The sequence below is a fragment of the Palaemon carinicauda genome, chromosome 11, assembly GCF_036898095.1.
Source record: "Palaemon carinicauda isolate YSFRI2023 chromosome 11, ASM3689809v2, whole genome shotgun sequence".
Taxonomy (NCBI): domain Eukaryota; kingdom Metazoa; phylum Arthropoda; class Malacostraca; order Decapoda; family Palaemonidae; genus Palaemon; species Palaemon carinicauda.
Genome location: NC_090735.1, coordinates 4,465,666 through 4,482,101, shown reverse-complemented (window position 1 = coordinate 4,482,101; position 16,436 = coordinate 4,465,666). Strand labels below are relative to the sequence as shown.

At 41.0% G+C, this 16,436-nt stretch overlaps 1 protein-coding gene and 1 long non-coding RNA gene across 2 annotated transcripts in view; both read left to right on the top strand.

Annotated features, from left to right (window-relative positions):
* Positions 1-3,340, top strand: part of LOC137649947 (protein O-mannosyl-transferase Tmtc3-like) — a 496,566-nt gene extending 493,226 nt beyond the window's left edge. Inside the window, exons 17-18 of the mRNA XM_068382910.1 lie at positions 1-198; positions 2,766-3,340. The exon at positions 1-198 is cut by the window's left edge and continues 413 nt beyond it. Of these exons, the coding sequence (XP_068239011.1) occupies positions 1-148 (148 nt within the window). The 3' untranslated portion in view covers positions 149-198; positions 2,766-3,340. The remainder of the gene's footprint in view (positions 199-2,765) is intronic.
* Positions 3,341-8,384: 5,044 nt separating this feature from the next.
* LOC137649562 (uncharacterized) overlaps positions 8,385-16,436 on the top strand; it is a 43,501-nt gene continuing 35,449 nt past the window's right edge. The window contains exon 1 of the long non-coding RNA XR_011045776.1: positions 8,385-8,512. This is a non-coding gene — a long non-coding RNA (uncharacterized lncRNA). The remainder of the gene's footprint in view (positions 8,513-16,436) is intronic.

The following is a 16,436-nucleotide window of genomic DNA, read 5'->3' as shown; positions in this document are numbered from 1 at the left end:
TATTGATAATAGTAATAATAGTAATAATGATAATATTAATGATGGTGGTGATCATGTTACTGATCATTATAGTAAAAATATTGAAAAATCGCCAACGTCAGTGAAGAAGAGAGCAGGAAAGAGTGAAGAAATTGATTCTATTTTGTAAAGTTTTTCCAGTCATTTCAAGCATGCCAAAGTTTCTACAGTCATTAGACGGTGAGCCATACATTCAATTTTTGAGGATTATCATTGTTATTTGTGGATAACTCCTTTGAGGCACATTAGTAGTTTAGAATTTATAATCCAATTTAGATATGAAAGTTTGGTAAAGGTTCGTCTTTACCATTTTGACAGTAAAACATTAAAAAGGAGAAATTAGATAATAACTTCTTGGATATATTTTTGTATCTTGAAGAATAATCTAGATTCTAGAGGTATTTATATATTTATTTATTGTTCCTGAGTACCTCAGCTAGAGGCTCTAGTCTATTCTTCATTTCTAGGAGTAATAGGTAGTACCTTAAGGACAATTTTTCAACCTAATCTTGTGTTAGTAGAAAATTAAATGAAAATTATTCTTCCAAAGGAAAGACCAGAGTATTTATATATTTATTTTTCGTTCGTGGTCACCTCAGCTAGAGGGTCTAGTCTATTCCTCATTTCCAGGAGTAGTAGGTAGTACCTTAATGACAATTTTTCAACCTAATCTTGTGTTAGTAGAAAAGGAAATTAAAATTATCTTCCAAAGGAAGCACCCAAGACCTCCAAATCTGAATGTGAATGCAAAAAAAAAATGAGAAACATTATAAAACTCATTGGGGTTTATGTAGCAATTGGAGGCCCCTAAAAACTGATCCAGAGTTTGCTCGACTTAATATACAGTTTTTGACTCTTGATCATCCAGCTTTTGAAGTAAAGCAGCAGTAATTTTGACTATTGAAAAGATGCTTTATCCATAAGCTTACTTTGAAATCACTGTGGAATCCTTAACACACTTAACTTTGAAAAGGTTAAGGGAACTTGTTTTTTCTTAGAAAACCAAACGACTAATCATTAGAACATTTCCTTTTAACTAAACAGCTGATTGAAAGGGTAACCTGGTAACCTTTGTTTACACACTGGGATTCATCATCATCATCATCTCCTCCTACGCCTATTGACGCAAAGGGCCTCGGTTAGATTTCGCCAGTCGTCTGTATTTTAAGCTGTTAAGTCAATACTTCCCCATTCATCATCTCCTACTTCACGCTTCATGGTCTTCAGTCATGTAGGCCTGGGTCTTCCAACTCTTCTAGTGCCTTGTGCAGCCCAGTTAAAAGCTTGGTGAACCAAACTCTCTTGGGGAGTGCGAAGAGCATGCCCAAACCATCTCCATCTACCCCTCGCCATGATCTCATCCACATATGTCACCAGAGTAATCTCTCTAATAGTTTCATTTCTAATCCTGTCCTGCCATTTATCTGCCAATATTATCCTTAGGTACTGGCTCAACCTCTTGTGAAATCTTTTAAAAATGAGAGGACCCAAGTTAGGCGTTTAGGAGCAATAGCTATAGAACTAGATTTTCTAGGGCTCCTGTAATCAATGAGCACCAGGAATAGGATGGCTTAGTACAGTAATTTTATAACCCGCACGTGGGAAGACAAAATTAAAGGACGAAGGTGTAGAGAAATGTCAAGTATAGCCGATTGGCCTTAGTAACTCAAATGGCATTCTTTCAAAAAGTCAGGGCATCGGCAAAATTTTTTCAGTAAGAAATTTTTTTCATTATCTTCATATATGGGAATGTTTTTGTAGTTACTCCATATCTTAAATATTTAAGGTAGTGATTTACGTGATTTTATTCCATATGGTGTTCAGTACTTTAAAGTTTCATAATCTAACCTAAGCTAGTTGAATCAGTAGAACTTCAAAAGTTCAAAGTTTGAGCCAATTTTTTTTATGTTGACCAGGCTGACATGAGTCTTTTTATTGTTTATATATGACATCTGTTTTTGACGTTGTTAATAGTTTATATAGGACATATCTGTTTTGACGCTGTTAATGTGTTTAGAATGATATATTGTTAATTTATTCTCATCATTTATTTATTTCCTTATTTCCTTTCCTCACTGGGCTATTTTTCCCTGAGGGAGCCCTTAGCCTTATAGCATCTTGCTTTTCCAACTAGGGTTGTAGCTTGGCTAGTAATAATAATAATAATAATAATAATAGTGCTTTTGATAGGGTTAATTTAATTTTTTGGAAATCCAAGGTTTTCATTTCATATTAAATAGGCTTGCATAAGTCCTTTTCTAGTTTATGAATTGAATATGTTGTAATGTTGTTAATGTTTTAAAAGTATTTTATTTTAATTTTAATTACTTCTTATATCGTTTATTTCCTTATTTCCTTTCCTCACTGGGCTATTTTTCCCTGAGGGAGCCCTTGGGCTTATAGCATCTTGCTTTTCCAACTAGGGTTGTAGCTTAGCTAGTAATAATATTTCTCACTGGGCTATTTTTCCCTGATGGAGCCCATGGGCTTATAGCATCTTGCTTTTCCAACTAGGGTTGTAGCTTAGCTAGTAATAATAATAATAATAATAATAATAATAATAATAATAATAATAATAGTAATAATAAGCAATTATTTTCTAGTATCTAGGAACCAAACAACGAAATTAATTTATTTTTTACTAGGATTGTAGCTTAGCTAGTAATAATAATAATAATAATAATAATAATAATAATAATAATAATAATAATAATAACGAAACTAATATATTTTTTACTGTCTTGCAGGAATTAGGTGCGATCGTTCGTCATATAGATCGGAAGCTGGGCCCCTCTAAGGATGTCATCCATTGGGTTAAAATGCAAAAAAAAAAAAAAAAAAAAAATGAAGACACGAACGAAAGTATATGGAAAGAAAATTATGAACGCAAGTCCTTTCGAAGCTGCCTTTTTTATGTACTCTTTCAACGTGGACTTCTCGTAGTTGTTAACTTTTCCATAATGAAATCAAGGAACCTCATTTTTGGGAGGAAGTGTATGAAATATTTCGTAAAAGGCTTTTATGTTCTGATTGAGCATACAGGTCGACATGTTTCTCTATAATTATTTCGATCTGAGTGATACGAATGTGCTAATGAGAGTGAACTGCTGAGTGGACTTTGGAGAACCAGCTAAATTGACAAACACAACATTCATCTATTGCCGCTTGCCTTTTGTCGGGGCAGAAGGCGTGATGAATGTGCATACGGAACTGAATGTCTTACTTTGTACCCGATAATATGAACTATATTGATAGTTATTCCATATTAGATTTTGCTTGTTAATAAATAAATCTGAGGGAGAATTCTTATACATATAATGTATAGTGTCTTTTAATTAATCCCCCTTAGATGATCTTTGGATGTCGTCATCTACGACTGCTACTATATTAGATTAGAATTAGTCCTTTCTATCCTCTGAGTATCTCCAAATATCTCAAAAATGGTTTCATGTCATCAAATACTTGCTTTTGATATCAAATTATGAAATGTCAACAAAGTTACTTGTGAAATATTTGCCATTTACTGCAATGCAAGAATAGATACACTCACCAATATCACATTTTGGATATTAAAGATATCCTTAGTGATTGATTTTCTGGGCGATCCCATAGATTATGTGCAAGCCTTGAAATATCCATATGAAAATGTATACATTCCACAAAATTACCTTGATTTATATCAGATGATTCCACTAGGTTTGTTTTGGTTTGTTGATGTCCTCAAAGAGATAATTTTATTCAGGCTATGGTATATTAAAAAAAAAACTTAATTATCCCCTTCAGGTAGTTTGGTATTGTTGATACAGTCAAGTTGTAACAAAATGGAAAGTTTGCAGGTTAATTTTATCATTGCTAGTTTATGCAAATTGCTTGGGACAAGTTTTACTAATATTTTAAGCTTCCAGCTCCAGTTATATTGCCTTAGATGTTCATTTGGGCCATCCTGTACTTGAGATGGCTTCAGCTGGTAAATTGATATTCTACTTGGAAGACCATTGTAACTTCCTGCTTCTCTGAAGCTTTATTAAGCTTGGTATGTTTTCTAAAGATTCAATAGGTTTCTTTTCTGCATTTCAACTTTAATGTACCCTTAATATTAAATTCCTTAGCCTGATCTCCTACATTCATTATGTTATTAATCATTATTTTCTTTTTGTCAACAGAGGGGACTTGCTAGTGTTTCTGCATGCTTGAGGGTACACTCAGGCATACTATTCTATCTTATTTCTCTTCATCTTGTTTTGTTAAAGTTTTTATAGTTTATATAGGAGATATTTATTTTTATGTTACTCTTCTTAAAATACTTTATTTTTCCTTGTTTCCTTTCCTCACTGGGCTATTTTCTCTGTTGGAGCCCCTGGGCTTATAGCATCTTGCTTTTCCGACTAGGGTTGTAGCTTGGGAAGTTATAATAATAATAATATAGTGTTGCTTTGAGTCAGTACATGGCATGAATCAGAGATTTTTATCACCATCATCAGCTCTTCATATATGTTCCTCTCTATAGAATAGATTTCCATTCGATATTTAGAATGTTTTTATTCTACTTTGCACAGTATTTTCCTGGAGTTCTTCATTCCTTATTGTTACACCTGTAATGTATCGAGTCAAACCTGTACCAGATGGTGTTCTAGTGGGCAACTGAAAGCTTTACCATAAACTTTTTGTCTCTGGTTAGGTATATCACATGTCCATGGAGCAAATAGTAAGTGAAATTAATACCAAGAATGTAGTATCATGTTACATGGTCAACACTTTATTATTATTATTATTATTATTATTATTATTATTATTAGCTAAGCTACAACCCTAGTTGGAAAAGCAAGATGCTATAAGCCCAAGGGCTCCAGCAGAGAAAAATAGCCCAGTGAGGAAAGGAAATAAGGAAATAAATGAAATAAAAGAGAAGTAATGAACAATATGAAATGTTTTAAGAACAGCAATAACATTAAAATAGATCTTTCATATATAAACTATAAAAACTTAAAATTACACGAGGAAGAGAAATAGACAGAAGAGTGTGCCTGAGTTATTATTTAAACACTGACTGCCTGGTGTGCTAGGTATAAAGCCCTTTTTATATATGAAGTACATACATAACCATTTAACAAGGGATTTATCCAGTTAACTACCATCAGTAGTATCAGTGGAGAGTAAAGTCAACATTTGCTCGTAGATTAATATATGCAATGACCATATTCTGAACCAAAATGAGACATGACTAAACGACTATGAGGTATAACTGCAGAATAGTATGGCAGGAAGCATAGAGACATGGCTGAGATGAAATGAGACTGGAGTGAGACCACTGAGACGTGAAATCAGAGGCAAACAAACTGGAATCTCCAACAGTCAAAGAAAAACCAAAGCAAACTAAAAAAAAAAAAAAAAAAAAAAAAAAAGTTCTAGGTTAGAAGAAAGTTCTTTGGTAAGTGGAAGGTGCCTTACAGATGGCGAAGTGCCGAAGATATAGTGTAAATTTTCTTACAGAGAATTGGAACTACAAGTAGAGAACACGGACAACCAGAAATGACCAAGGTTAGTAAATGGTATTTCTAAATGCCATAAATGTAATAAATTAATTAGGGTAAGCAGTGTATATTTATTCTGATATGAATATTAATGTCTCTTTTTTTAATAGTTTTCTTAAGGAAAACAATGTAACCATTTAAGAGTTCTGAGTCACTAGAAGAACTCCAGTGTTCATTCAATTCGGATCACTGATGTATGTACCATTCCACATGTTTGTATGGTATATCGCGAATTTTCATGCATGTCAGTTCCTTTGATCTGTTCATATATTTTTGCCATTTAACCTCTAAAAGTTTCTAAGCCACTTAAACTAGTGTTTTATTTGCATTGTTCAGACGTCAATGTTTAACGCTTCTTAGCACCAGTCTATTTGCTCTGTTCAACTAGTTTTGCCATTTAATTTTCATTAAATGTACCTCGGTTCACCCTCCCTAGTGTTCATGCTTTAACTGTTGTACTAAAACCCTGTAAGACTATAACCCATGATTAATCCTGCCTAACACTGTGTCTATCAGGGAATAATGTGCTCTATACACATGCTAAACAGTGTGACCCTGTCTGTGTGGGAATAATGTACTCTGTTAATCCTGCCTAACACTGTGACCTTGTCTGTATGAGAATAATGTACTCTATCAAACCCTCTTAACACCATGTCCCTGTCTATCTGGGATTAATGTAGTTTATTAATTTTGCTTAACACCATGTCCCTGTCTATCTGGGATTAATGTAGTTTATTAATTTTGCTTAACACCATGTCCCTGTCTATCTGGGATTAATGTAGTTTATTAACTTTCCTTAACACCATGTCCCTGTCTATCTGGGATTAATGTAGTTTATTAATTTTGCTTAACACCATGTCCCTGTCTATCTGGGATTAATGTAGTTTATTAATTTTGCTTAACACCATGTCCCTGTCTATCTGGGATTAATGTAGTTTATTAACTTTCCTTAACACCATGTCCCTGTCTATCTGGGATTAATGTAGTTTATTAACTTTCCTTAATACCATGTCCCTGTCTATCTGGGATTAATGTTGTTTATTAACTTTGCTTAACACCGTGTCCCTGCCTATCAAAGCGTTTGGTGTGTCCTATAAGCTTCTCTACAATTTCCGTTCACCTACATGTTCATTTCTAAGTAGGCAGATATCGTTCACAATCTGAAATAAATGGTTCTGAAACACTAGGACAAGGGTTCATCATACACTGTATATTTGAGTTTCTGCAAATTTTCGTAGAAACTTTATTCGGGGAAGGATAGCCGTGGTTGTATTTAGACGCGTCCCTGTTACATACACGATATCTTTCGGGATATTTTCTCCGGGGGTAGTAACCCCGTGATACCTCTACAGGTAAAATTCTCTGGTATATCACTCGCAGAAATATCCCAAGTAGAAAGCTGCCTAGAGGAACTTCCATCAGGACGACATGGCTATCTCACCCAAAAATAGGTCTTTCCTATGTCAAAATCCCTTTATTTGCATAAAAAAAAAATTTCCTTCCACGTGTGCATTCTGACAAGATGAATATTGTTCATAACTGTAACTAGAATGTTATGAGACACTAAAACGCAAGTTTTATTCATTATTCGAATCACTGTAAATGTTACGTGTTGTTTAATTTTTTTTCTACCAATTTACACAGGAAATTTAATTTATAGTAGATCCATTTCATCCATGTGTTCATTCCAAGGAAAGTTCTAAGACGCTAGAACGCAATTTCATTTGTTATTAGTCACTGTATATGTTACATGCTGTGATCTCATCTATTACACTCTGCAGTTCTTCATAGTATTCATCTTTCCTTACTTTAGGGGAATTATTTGTTGGCGCATAGCAAACTATAATATTCATATTACATTGCCTTAGTTTAAACTTTGCAAGTAACAGTCTACTTTTTACAGCTCTTCACTCAGTTAAAGCTTCTTTTGCTCTTGGTGTCATCATCATTCTTACCGCTTTTCTCCCAACTCGATCAGTTCTTCTTGTATATATATATATATATATATATATATATATATATATATATATATATATATATATATAATATGATATATATATATATATATATATATATATATATATATATATATATATATATATATATATATATGTGTGTGTGTGTGTGTGTCACGTGTCAGCAATCGTGATTTCTACACACACATGTGTATATATATATATATATATATATATATATATATATATATATATATATATACACACACATATATATATATATATATATATATATATATATATATATATATATATATATATATATAAAAGTTTGTGTGTGTATAATACTTATGAATGTATAAACTCCGAAAAAGTCAGAAAAGTAGTTCATAGTATTTCCTCCGTTTTATCGTAAACCAAGCCGCTTTAAGTATGCATTCAATATACCACCTTTTGCTATATCTTTGTATTATTGTGTTCAAAAGAAAGACACGATTATATAATGCTTTATTAAAAAAAAAGAAATGTTAAAATGTTGGTTCCAATATTCTTGCCAAATGTATTGTTCCTCTTTGGGTGTGAGATTTCACTCAGCGTTGCCAGATATGGAGATTTATCCCTAGATGTGGGGAATTGGGTGTCTGATGGGGATAATCTGTACAAATTTCTATGAAGAAAAAACAAAGATGAGTAAACCTTTATATTGTTGCAATTAGTTTGCTTGTACTTATATGAAGTATAGCAGGCAATTTCTATATTAGTAAAGCCTACAGGATTAGAAGAAAATATATTTGTGGAAATGGGAATTTTGGGGTCGTTCTGGGGATTTATTATCATGAGTTTTGGGGATTTTTAGACTAACCCAACTGGCAACACTGATTTTCACTGACGGTTGTTGAACAAGGAACTTGTGGTGTCACGTGCAGGCAGGAAAACGTGTCCGTTTTTAAAATGTCTCCTTTTGTTTTCGACATTTTCTGTGGTTAAACGTCCCACATATTTCAAGAGGTAGGTACCGTTAATTTAGATATACCAGGGCTGGTATATCAAAGTATCTTTAGAATTATTTTCAAGTTAAAAATAGATAAATATATAGTTTGCAATGTTGGTTGGCTTACTCTTATTTTGAGTTGGCAGTTAGGTAAAGTTTGACTGAAACTATTCATTTCCGACAGGAACGAGTGCCATTTTCGAAGAGAATGGACATTTTTCTATAGAAGTTGGTAGTTTTTTCCCTAGGTTACATTACTCTGTAATGAACTACAATAATACCGGCAGGGTAAGTTATAGGCCAAGACATTATACCAATGACAACTTCGTAGGTCCAAATCCTTTGCACTGCTCAAGTCCACTGAGTAATAAATGTTAGTTTTAATAGGCTATAGAACTTTGAAGCAATTTTTAGTCCTTAGGTTTGGAAATTTATTCGGTAATGTGTTTTCCCTTATATCCTACGTATGTGAAATATTTTTGGGCTCAAGCCATGGCGTCCTGATGGAAGGTTCCTGTTTGGTAGCTTCCTTGGGTATAAGACTACTAAGATATTCCCAGAGAATTTAACCACAGGTTATCACAGAATTCTAACTTCTGGAGCGAGTATCTCAAAGGTTTCCCTTTAAGACATCGTAATACAACAGGGGACACGCATGTCTGATCGTGCCACATAGCTATCTCCACCCCGAACAGAGTTAACGCTTCGGTGTGTAAGGGCTGAGAATAGCTGGGAGCCGTTCCACAGCTAATCTCACTCGTGGCTACTACTGATACTCGAGACGTAAACAAACGGACGCCATTGCTCTAATGACGTCACGCGCGTCTCCATCCTTTGTTTAGTAGCTGCCCTACTTAGACGGATTTTCCCTTGTGTGAACTTTATCGCTTTGCATCTTCGCTATGTCGTTACCTTCAGCCTCGCCTTCTTCTGGAAAGTTGAGTACAAGGTTCCAGTATTGTTTAATTAAGCTCTGGCCGTAAAGTAAATATTATTTCGCGAAATAATTGATGTTTTGTGGCAGAGCTGTGCCTCTACCGGACCCGCCATTTTATGGCGTCGTTGTTGTTTTGCATGTCTTATTTAGTTAGCCACAACAACGCTTCCGGCATTATATACTAATCGAATACATTAGTTTATTTAGTCTTCATAGCTAGGAACTTTTATATCGTGTTTAGACGCTTTTTATCGGTCATCGATTGACCTCATACCAGTCGGCTACTATAGCCCCCAGGCCAGGAGCCTATATACAAGTGTTCATGCATGATTTATTAGTGATCCTAGACTAAGTTATGAAGATAGTGGCATTATTATTTTACAATACTTTTGACTAGTGATGCAAATGTTTTCGCCTTCAGGGACCATATAGGGGATAGGCTAGTCAGTGATTCTTTCTAGCCTAACCTAACCTTAGGACCCCTATATGCTTCCTTCATCCCCTGCCTTGGCACTCCCTCTATTTAGCCTTGATCCCTTTTCTGAGTAAAGGGATTAATTGTCTAATAGAGTATTATATCGCCTCTCAGTCCTCCCTAAAGGAATGAACCCCCTTTAGGATTGCGTCTGAGAGTGAGGTTAGGCTAGCCTACCTCTATGGCTAGGATAGTCTACGACTTTCCTGTGATAGCGATACGTCTTCTTCCTTGCCTAGTTCAGGACTTTTAGCCCTGATCTAGGCCGGGTTAGGAAGGTTTCTCTGTTCCATGCTGAAACTGTACTCTTGCACCGTTTTAGCCGATCAGCCTAATCTTAGGTTAGGGAGTGTCCTCCCTTCCCTTTGTGGCCGCTCTGGTACAGAAACCCTTCCTGGGAAGACCTCTCTCTTCTCCCTCCCCACCTATCTCTTGTATAGCCTAGCCTATGCTTAGGTTAGTTTATACTCATCTGTCCCCTGTCCTACAAATCCTCCTTAGGGTGGATGAGTAGGGCTACCCGAGCTTCCCTGTGCTGTCCGCTCTGGTACATATACCTTCATAGTGTCCTATAAGGTTAGTTACTAGTGTAGCTCTGCATAGGGGAGTCTCCCCCCCCCCCTCTTGGGTGTTCCCTAGTCCTCCCTTGGGCTACCTGCTCCCGGTCCCTAGTGACCCCTGCTTATGGATGCTAGAGCCTGTCTCTATCATGGGTACACCCCCTCAGGGAGGGGGAGGGATGTCTGGAACCCTGACGGTACTTCCTGCATCCTTTCCCCCCTCCCCCTGTCTCTCTATCTATCCGGGTGCCGGTCTCTTGCCGCCTCTACTGCCGGCAATACCTGCCTCCCTCTTGGTGACTTCCCTACCCTTGCCGCCAGCCCCCCGTGTACCGAGGGACTGCCGGCTGCCGCCGGCTACTACCGGCAGCTCTCCTACTCCTATCTAATCGTCCGCTTGCCGGTCGATCTCCGGAGTGCCGGCATATACTGCCGGCAACCCGATACTACCTGTACCATCCTTACCCCAGTCACCAATCCGGCATCCTCCGGCTGCCGGAGCCGCCGCTCCCTGCCGGCGTGCCGCCGTTGTGCCGGCGGCCGCCATCCTGGTATCTATCTGACTTTGAAAATTGTCTGTTCTAGTGCCAGAATCTACGCTGGAGCGAGCTCCGGCGTGCCGGCGGCTTGCCGGATGCCCCGGAGGCGTCAAGAATACTTGCACCCCCTCTCTGTAGCTATCATAAGACTAAGATAGCCCTACTTTGCAAATAGATAAGCTGCTTTGCTTCTAAGATCAGTACCTAGTACTGCTCTATTAGTGATCATGCTGTCTCTTTGCATTCTTCTATTTCCAGCATGCTATGTGCATCTTAGCGCGGCTGGTTGCCAGAAGCAGTTACCCTTAATGAGGCCTTCTGGCTCTTATCTGGGAACCGAATGAATTCGATCCCAACCTTGTCCTTGGCTTTCCATGGAGTTCCAATATAATGGGAATCCTAGGAAACTATATCCAATGATCTCGGTCATTTGGATTATCCCAGGACCAAGCCTATGGTAACCAGCCGGGCGAGATGCATGGAGCGTGTTCTCCTTTACTGTTTCATTCTCTATGCATCACACCTTCTTTAAGTTAAAATTAATGATTAATATTAACTTAATTTAAGAGCCATTCCTATGACTCCCCCATACTCATTTTCTCTTTCTTCCACAGGAGGAGCAGATGAAGTGCGATTTCGCCTACTGTGCTGTGAAACGCTCGCAGTTTTACGGACATACGGCGTGCAGGACTCACGCCCCTTGCTCAGACAAGAAAGGGGATTGGAAGTTCTGGAATCCACTGGAATGTACGGTCTGCCAGGCCTACCTAGTTGAGGCCTTCCATAACCCTCCCTCAGCGGAGGTTAGAGACATTGCTCGTGAAAAGCTGCGCAAGTGGGTGCGTGGTTTTCAGAGAAATGCTACTGGACCGTACCTGGCCACCGAAGAACTGAGGTCCCTGTTGTTCCCTAAGGCCTCCCCTGACTCAGTGGTTCCAAAGGAAGCAATCCCCACTGTCCAAATTACGGTGGAACCTGATGTGGTCATGGCTCAGTCCATGCACGAGTGTCGTTTAGATTCCGAGGATGATGAACAGATCTCTGACGTCTCGGAAGACACGGAGAAGACGCTTATGGCTCAAGGAGCCGAAGAGGACGAAGACAAGGTGGAATACACCGAGTCGGAGATTGGAGCTACTCCCTCGTCCATCCCTCCGCCTACTCCTACACCGACGGAAATGTCCATTCCGTCTACCTCCTCGACCCCGGATCCTTCCTCTTCTACCCAAGAACTGATCCGACTGATTAGAGCTGTCATGGACGACAGACTGAAGGAGAACCAGGAGTCCATCAGGTCTATGATTGGATCCAGAGACCCGAAGAAGATCTCGGTCAAGGATCTCCCAGCTTGCTCTCATGCCAACCCGTGGAGGTATGCAGAGCATATGGTTATTGCGACCGGCAGGATCTTTGTTAGTGACAAAATCGGCACGGTCCCGTTGGAAGATGTGGAGTTCTTCCCAAGCTTCGAGGCCTACCCGGACTGTTACGTCCGGCTTCGTTCCGAACCTGCCTCGAAGGAGGAGACCGAACCTAAAGAAGAGATAGTGTTCGATCTCGCAAAGGCCCAGGCTATGCTAGCCTCCGCATTTAAGAGCAGGGGCTTTACCTGCTCTAAGCTTCCTGCCTTGAGCAAGAAGCATCCTACATATGTCGCACCTGACACTGCGATTCTTCCCTTTTTGGAAAAGGCCTTGGCTGCATGCCTTAAAGCGGCGGAAGAAGGAAAACCCTGCCCTGCACTGGAGGAGTGCAGACCCTTCTCCATCGTGACACCCCCTGACACTAGACAATGGAAAGATGTCCAACATACTTTCGTCGTGGGTAGGCTCGATCCTGACGTCGCCGGACGTCAGTTTAATGAAGACCTCCCTAAGCTCAATGATCACCTCCTTCGCCGGGAACAAGACACGAAGGAGAGGCTTGCAGCATCTCTTTCTCATCAAGTCCAACTTGAAGTTATGGCCTGTGACACAGCAGTACCTGATCACTACATGGTACTGGCCAAATCCCACTTACTCACGGTAATGAAGGACTTGTACCATTTCATAAAGGCTCGTAGAGCCTGTCGTGAATTCGTGTTTGTCGGTGCCACCGTGAAACACGAACCCCGGAGGCTGATTTCCTCCAACATCTGGGGAAAGCACCTGTTTCCTTCTGACCTTGTCAAGGAAATAACTGACAGAGCCGCCACGGAGAATAGGAACCTTCTCCACAAGTGGGGCATGTCCAGAAAAAGGAAAACCTCTCAGGACGATGGACCTCAGCCTAAGAGAAAACCTCAGAAGCCGAAACCCCAGCAACGTCAACAACGACGTCAGTTTCCGGGACCCGCTACCTCCCAAGTGGTTGCCCAACCACAACAGACCTTTCAATTGGTCCCCCAACCGGTGTTGTCACAGTCACCGGTCTTCACCCCTGCCTTTGAGCAGCCATCCACTACCTTTCATGCCAGAGGTAGAGGCTCGTCCAGGGGTGCAAGCAGAGACGCCTCTCGTCGTCCCTCCAGAGGTAGAGGAGGAAAGGGAGCTAGCGGCCGAGGCAACAAGTCCTCGGGACACCAGAAGCAATGAAGTGCTTCCGGTGGGAGGAAGACTCCGCCAATTCCAGGATCGTTGGACCTTCGATCCTTGGGCACACAGCATCATCAAGAACGGTCTAGGCTGGAGTTGGGTGCAACCACCCCCAATCTTCCAGCGGTTCTTTCAACAATCGACCCCCATTCTGGAAGAATATGTTCTAGACCTCTTGAACAAGAAGGTGATAAGGAAGGTAAAGTCCACCAGGTTCCAAGGGAGACTGTTTTGCGTTCCCAAGAAGGACTCAGACAAGCTCAGAGTCATTCTGGACTTATCCCCCCTCAACAAGTTCATAGAGAACAACAAATTCAAGATGCTGACGCTTCAACAAATAAGGACCCTTCTGCCTCAAGGTTCCTACACGGTCTCTATAGACCTGGCGGATGCCTATTGGCACATTCCAATGAACCATCACGCTTCCTCCTACCTAGGATTTCGACTCCAAAGAAAAAGCTACGCCTTCCGGGCCATGCCATTCGGCCTCAATGTGGCCCCTCGGATCTTCACAAAGCTGGCGGACGCCATAGTACAACAGCTCCGCCTAAGAAACGTCCAGGTGATGGCCTACCTCGACGACTGGCTAGTCTGGGCTCCATCGCCCGAAGAGTGTACAAAGTCTTGCGACGAAGTTACCCAGTACCTAGAACACCTGGGATTCAAGATCAACGAGAAGAAATCTCGCCTCTCTCCGGCTCAGAAGTTTCAGTGGCTGGGAATCCACTGGAATCTTCAGTCACACCGCCTTTCCATCCCCCAGAAGAAAAGGAAGGAAATAGCAGGGTCTGTCAAGCGACTACTGAAATCCAAACGCATTTCAAGACGACAGCAGGAACGAGTTCTAGGCTCTCTACAATTCGCCTCAGTGACAAACCCAGTGCTTCGTGCACAGCTAAAGGATGCCGCGGGAGTCTGGAGACGATCGGCATCCATCGCTCGAAGAGACCTCAAGAGACGGCTTCCAAACAGACTTCGACGCCTCCTAAAGCCGTGGTCGGAAGCAATGGCCCTGAAAAGGTCCATTCCTCTCCAACACCCTCCTCCATCACTCAACATCCACACGGATGCCTCACTGGAGGGCTGGGGAGGTCACTCCCACCTGAAACAAGCTCAAGGGACCTGGTCTCCACTATTCAAGACGTTCCACATAAACATCTTGGAGGCCATGGCGGTCCTTCTTACTCTGAAGAAGCTATCCCCGCCGCCCTCGATCCACATCCGTCTAACCCTAGACAACTCGGTGGTAGTTCGTTGTCTCAATCGCCAGGGCTCAAGATCGCCCCAGATAAATCAGGTGCTTCTCCCAATCTTCCGTCTGGCGGAGAAGAAGAAGTGGCACCTGTCTGCAGTTCACCTACAAGGATTCCGCAACGTGACAGCGGATGCTCTATCTCGGACAAACCCGATAGAGTCGGAATGGTCTCTAGACGCAAGATCATTCTCCTTCATCTCTCATCAAGTCCCAGAACTTCAGATAGATCTCTTTGCAACGAGCGACAACAATCAACTTCCTCTGTACGTAGCCCCGTACGAGGACCCCAAAGCAGAAGCGGTGGACGCCATGTCACTGGACTGGAACAGATGGTCGAAGATATACCTGTTCCCTCCCACCAACCTTCTGTTGAAAGTCCTCTCCAAACTGAGAACCTTCAAAGGGACAGCGGCCCTAGTGGCTCCCAAGTGGCCCCGGAGCAACTGGTACCCCCCTGGTCCTGGAGCTGCAGCCCAAGCTGATCCCTCTCCCGGGCCCAGTTCTCTCTCAACAAGTACAGAAGTCGACTGTCTTCGCTTCATCATCGAAAATCAAGGACCTTCATCTCATGATTTTCTCTCCCTTGCCGCAAAGAAGAGGTTTGGGATCTCGAAGAAAAGTCTAGACTTCCTAGAGGAATACAAGACCGAATCCACGAGACGGCAATATGAATCATCCTGGAGGAAATGGGTCTCCTTTGTTAAAGCAAAAAATCCTAAAGAAATCACCATTGATTTCTGTATGTCCTTCTTCATTCACCTTCATGGACAAGGATTAGCAGCCAATACGATTTCAACCTGCAAATCGGCTTTGACTAGACCAATTCTATATGCTTTCCAAATTGATCTGTCCAACGACATCTTTAACAAACTGCCGAAAGCATGTGCTCGCCTACGCCCAGCACCCCCTCCGAAACCGATCTCCTGGTCACTAGACAAGGTGCTCCATTTCGCCTCCAACTTGGACAATGATTCATGCCCCCTCAAGGATCTGACTCAGAAAGTTATATTTTTATTTGCTCTCGCCTCGGGAGCTCGAGTCAGCGAAATAGTGGCATTATCAAGAGAAGAGGGACACATCCTGTTTGCTGATTCAGGAGAAGTGACCCTCTCCCCTGATCCGACGTTTCTCGCCAAAAATGAATTACCCACCAAAAGATGGGGCCCTTGGAGAATATGCCCCCTGAAGGAGGATGTCTCTCTATGTCCAGTAGAGAGTCTCAAGGTCTATCTTCGCAGAACTTCAAACTTTGGTGGAGGCCAACTCTTCAAAGGAGAAACATCGGGCAGCGACCTGTCACTGAAACAATTAAGAGCGAAAATCACCTACTTCATTCGCAGAGCGGATCCGAACAGTACACCCGCTGGTCATGATCCTAGAAAAGTGGCATCTTCTCTGAACTTCTTTCAGAGCATGGACTTTGAGAGCCTTAAAAACTTTACGGGCTGGAAGTCCTCGCGAGTTTTCTTTAAACATTATGCGAAACAAGTGCACGAAATCAAACATTTTGTGGTAGCCGCAGGTAGTGTTATGAAACCTGCACCTAACTCTGCGTAGAACAGTGAGTTACTTGGGACTCTAACTCTTCGGGTGCCTATGTTG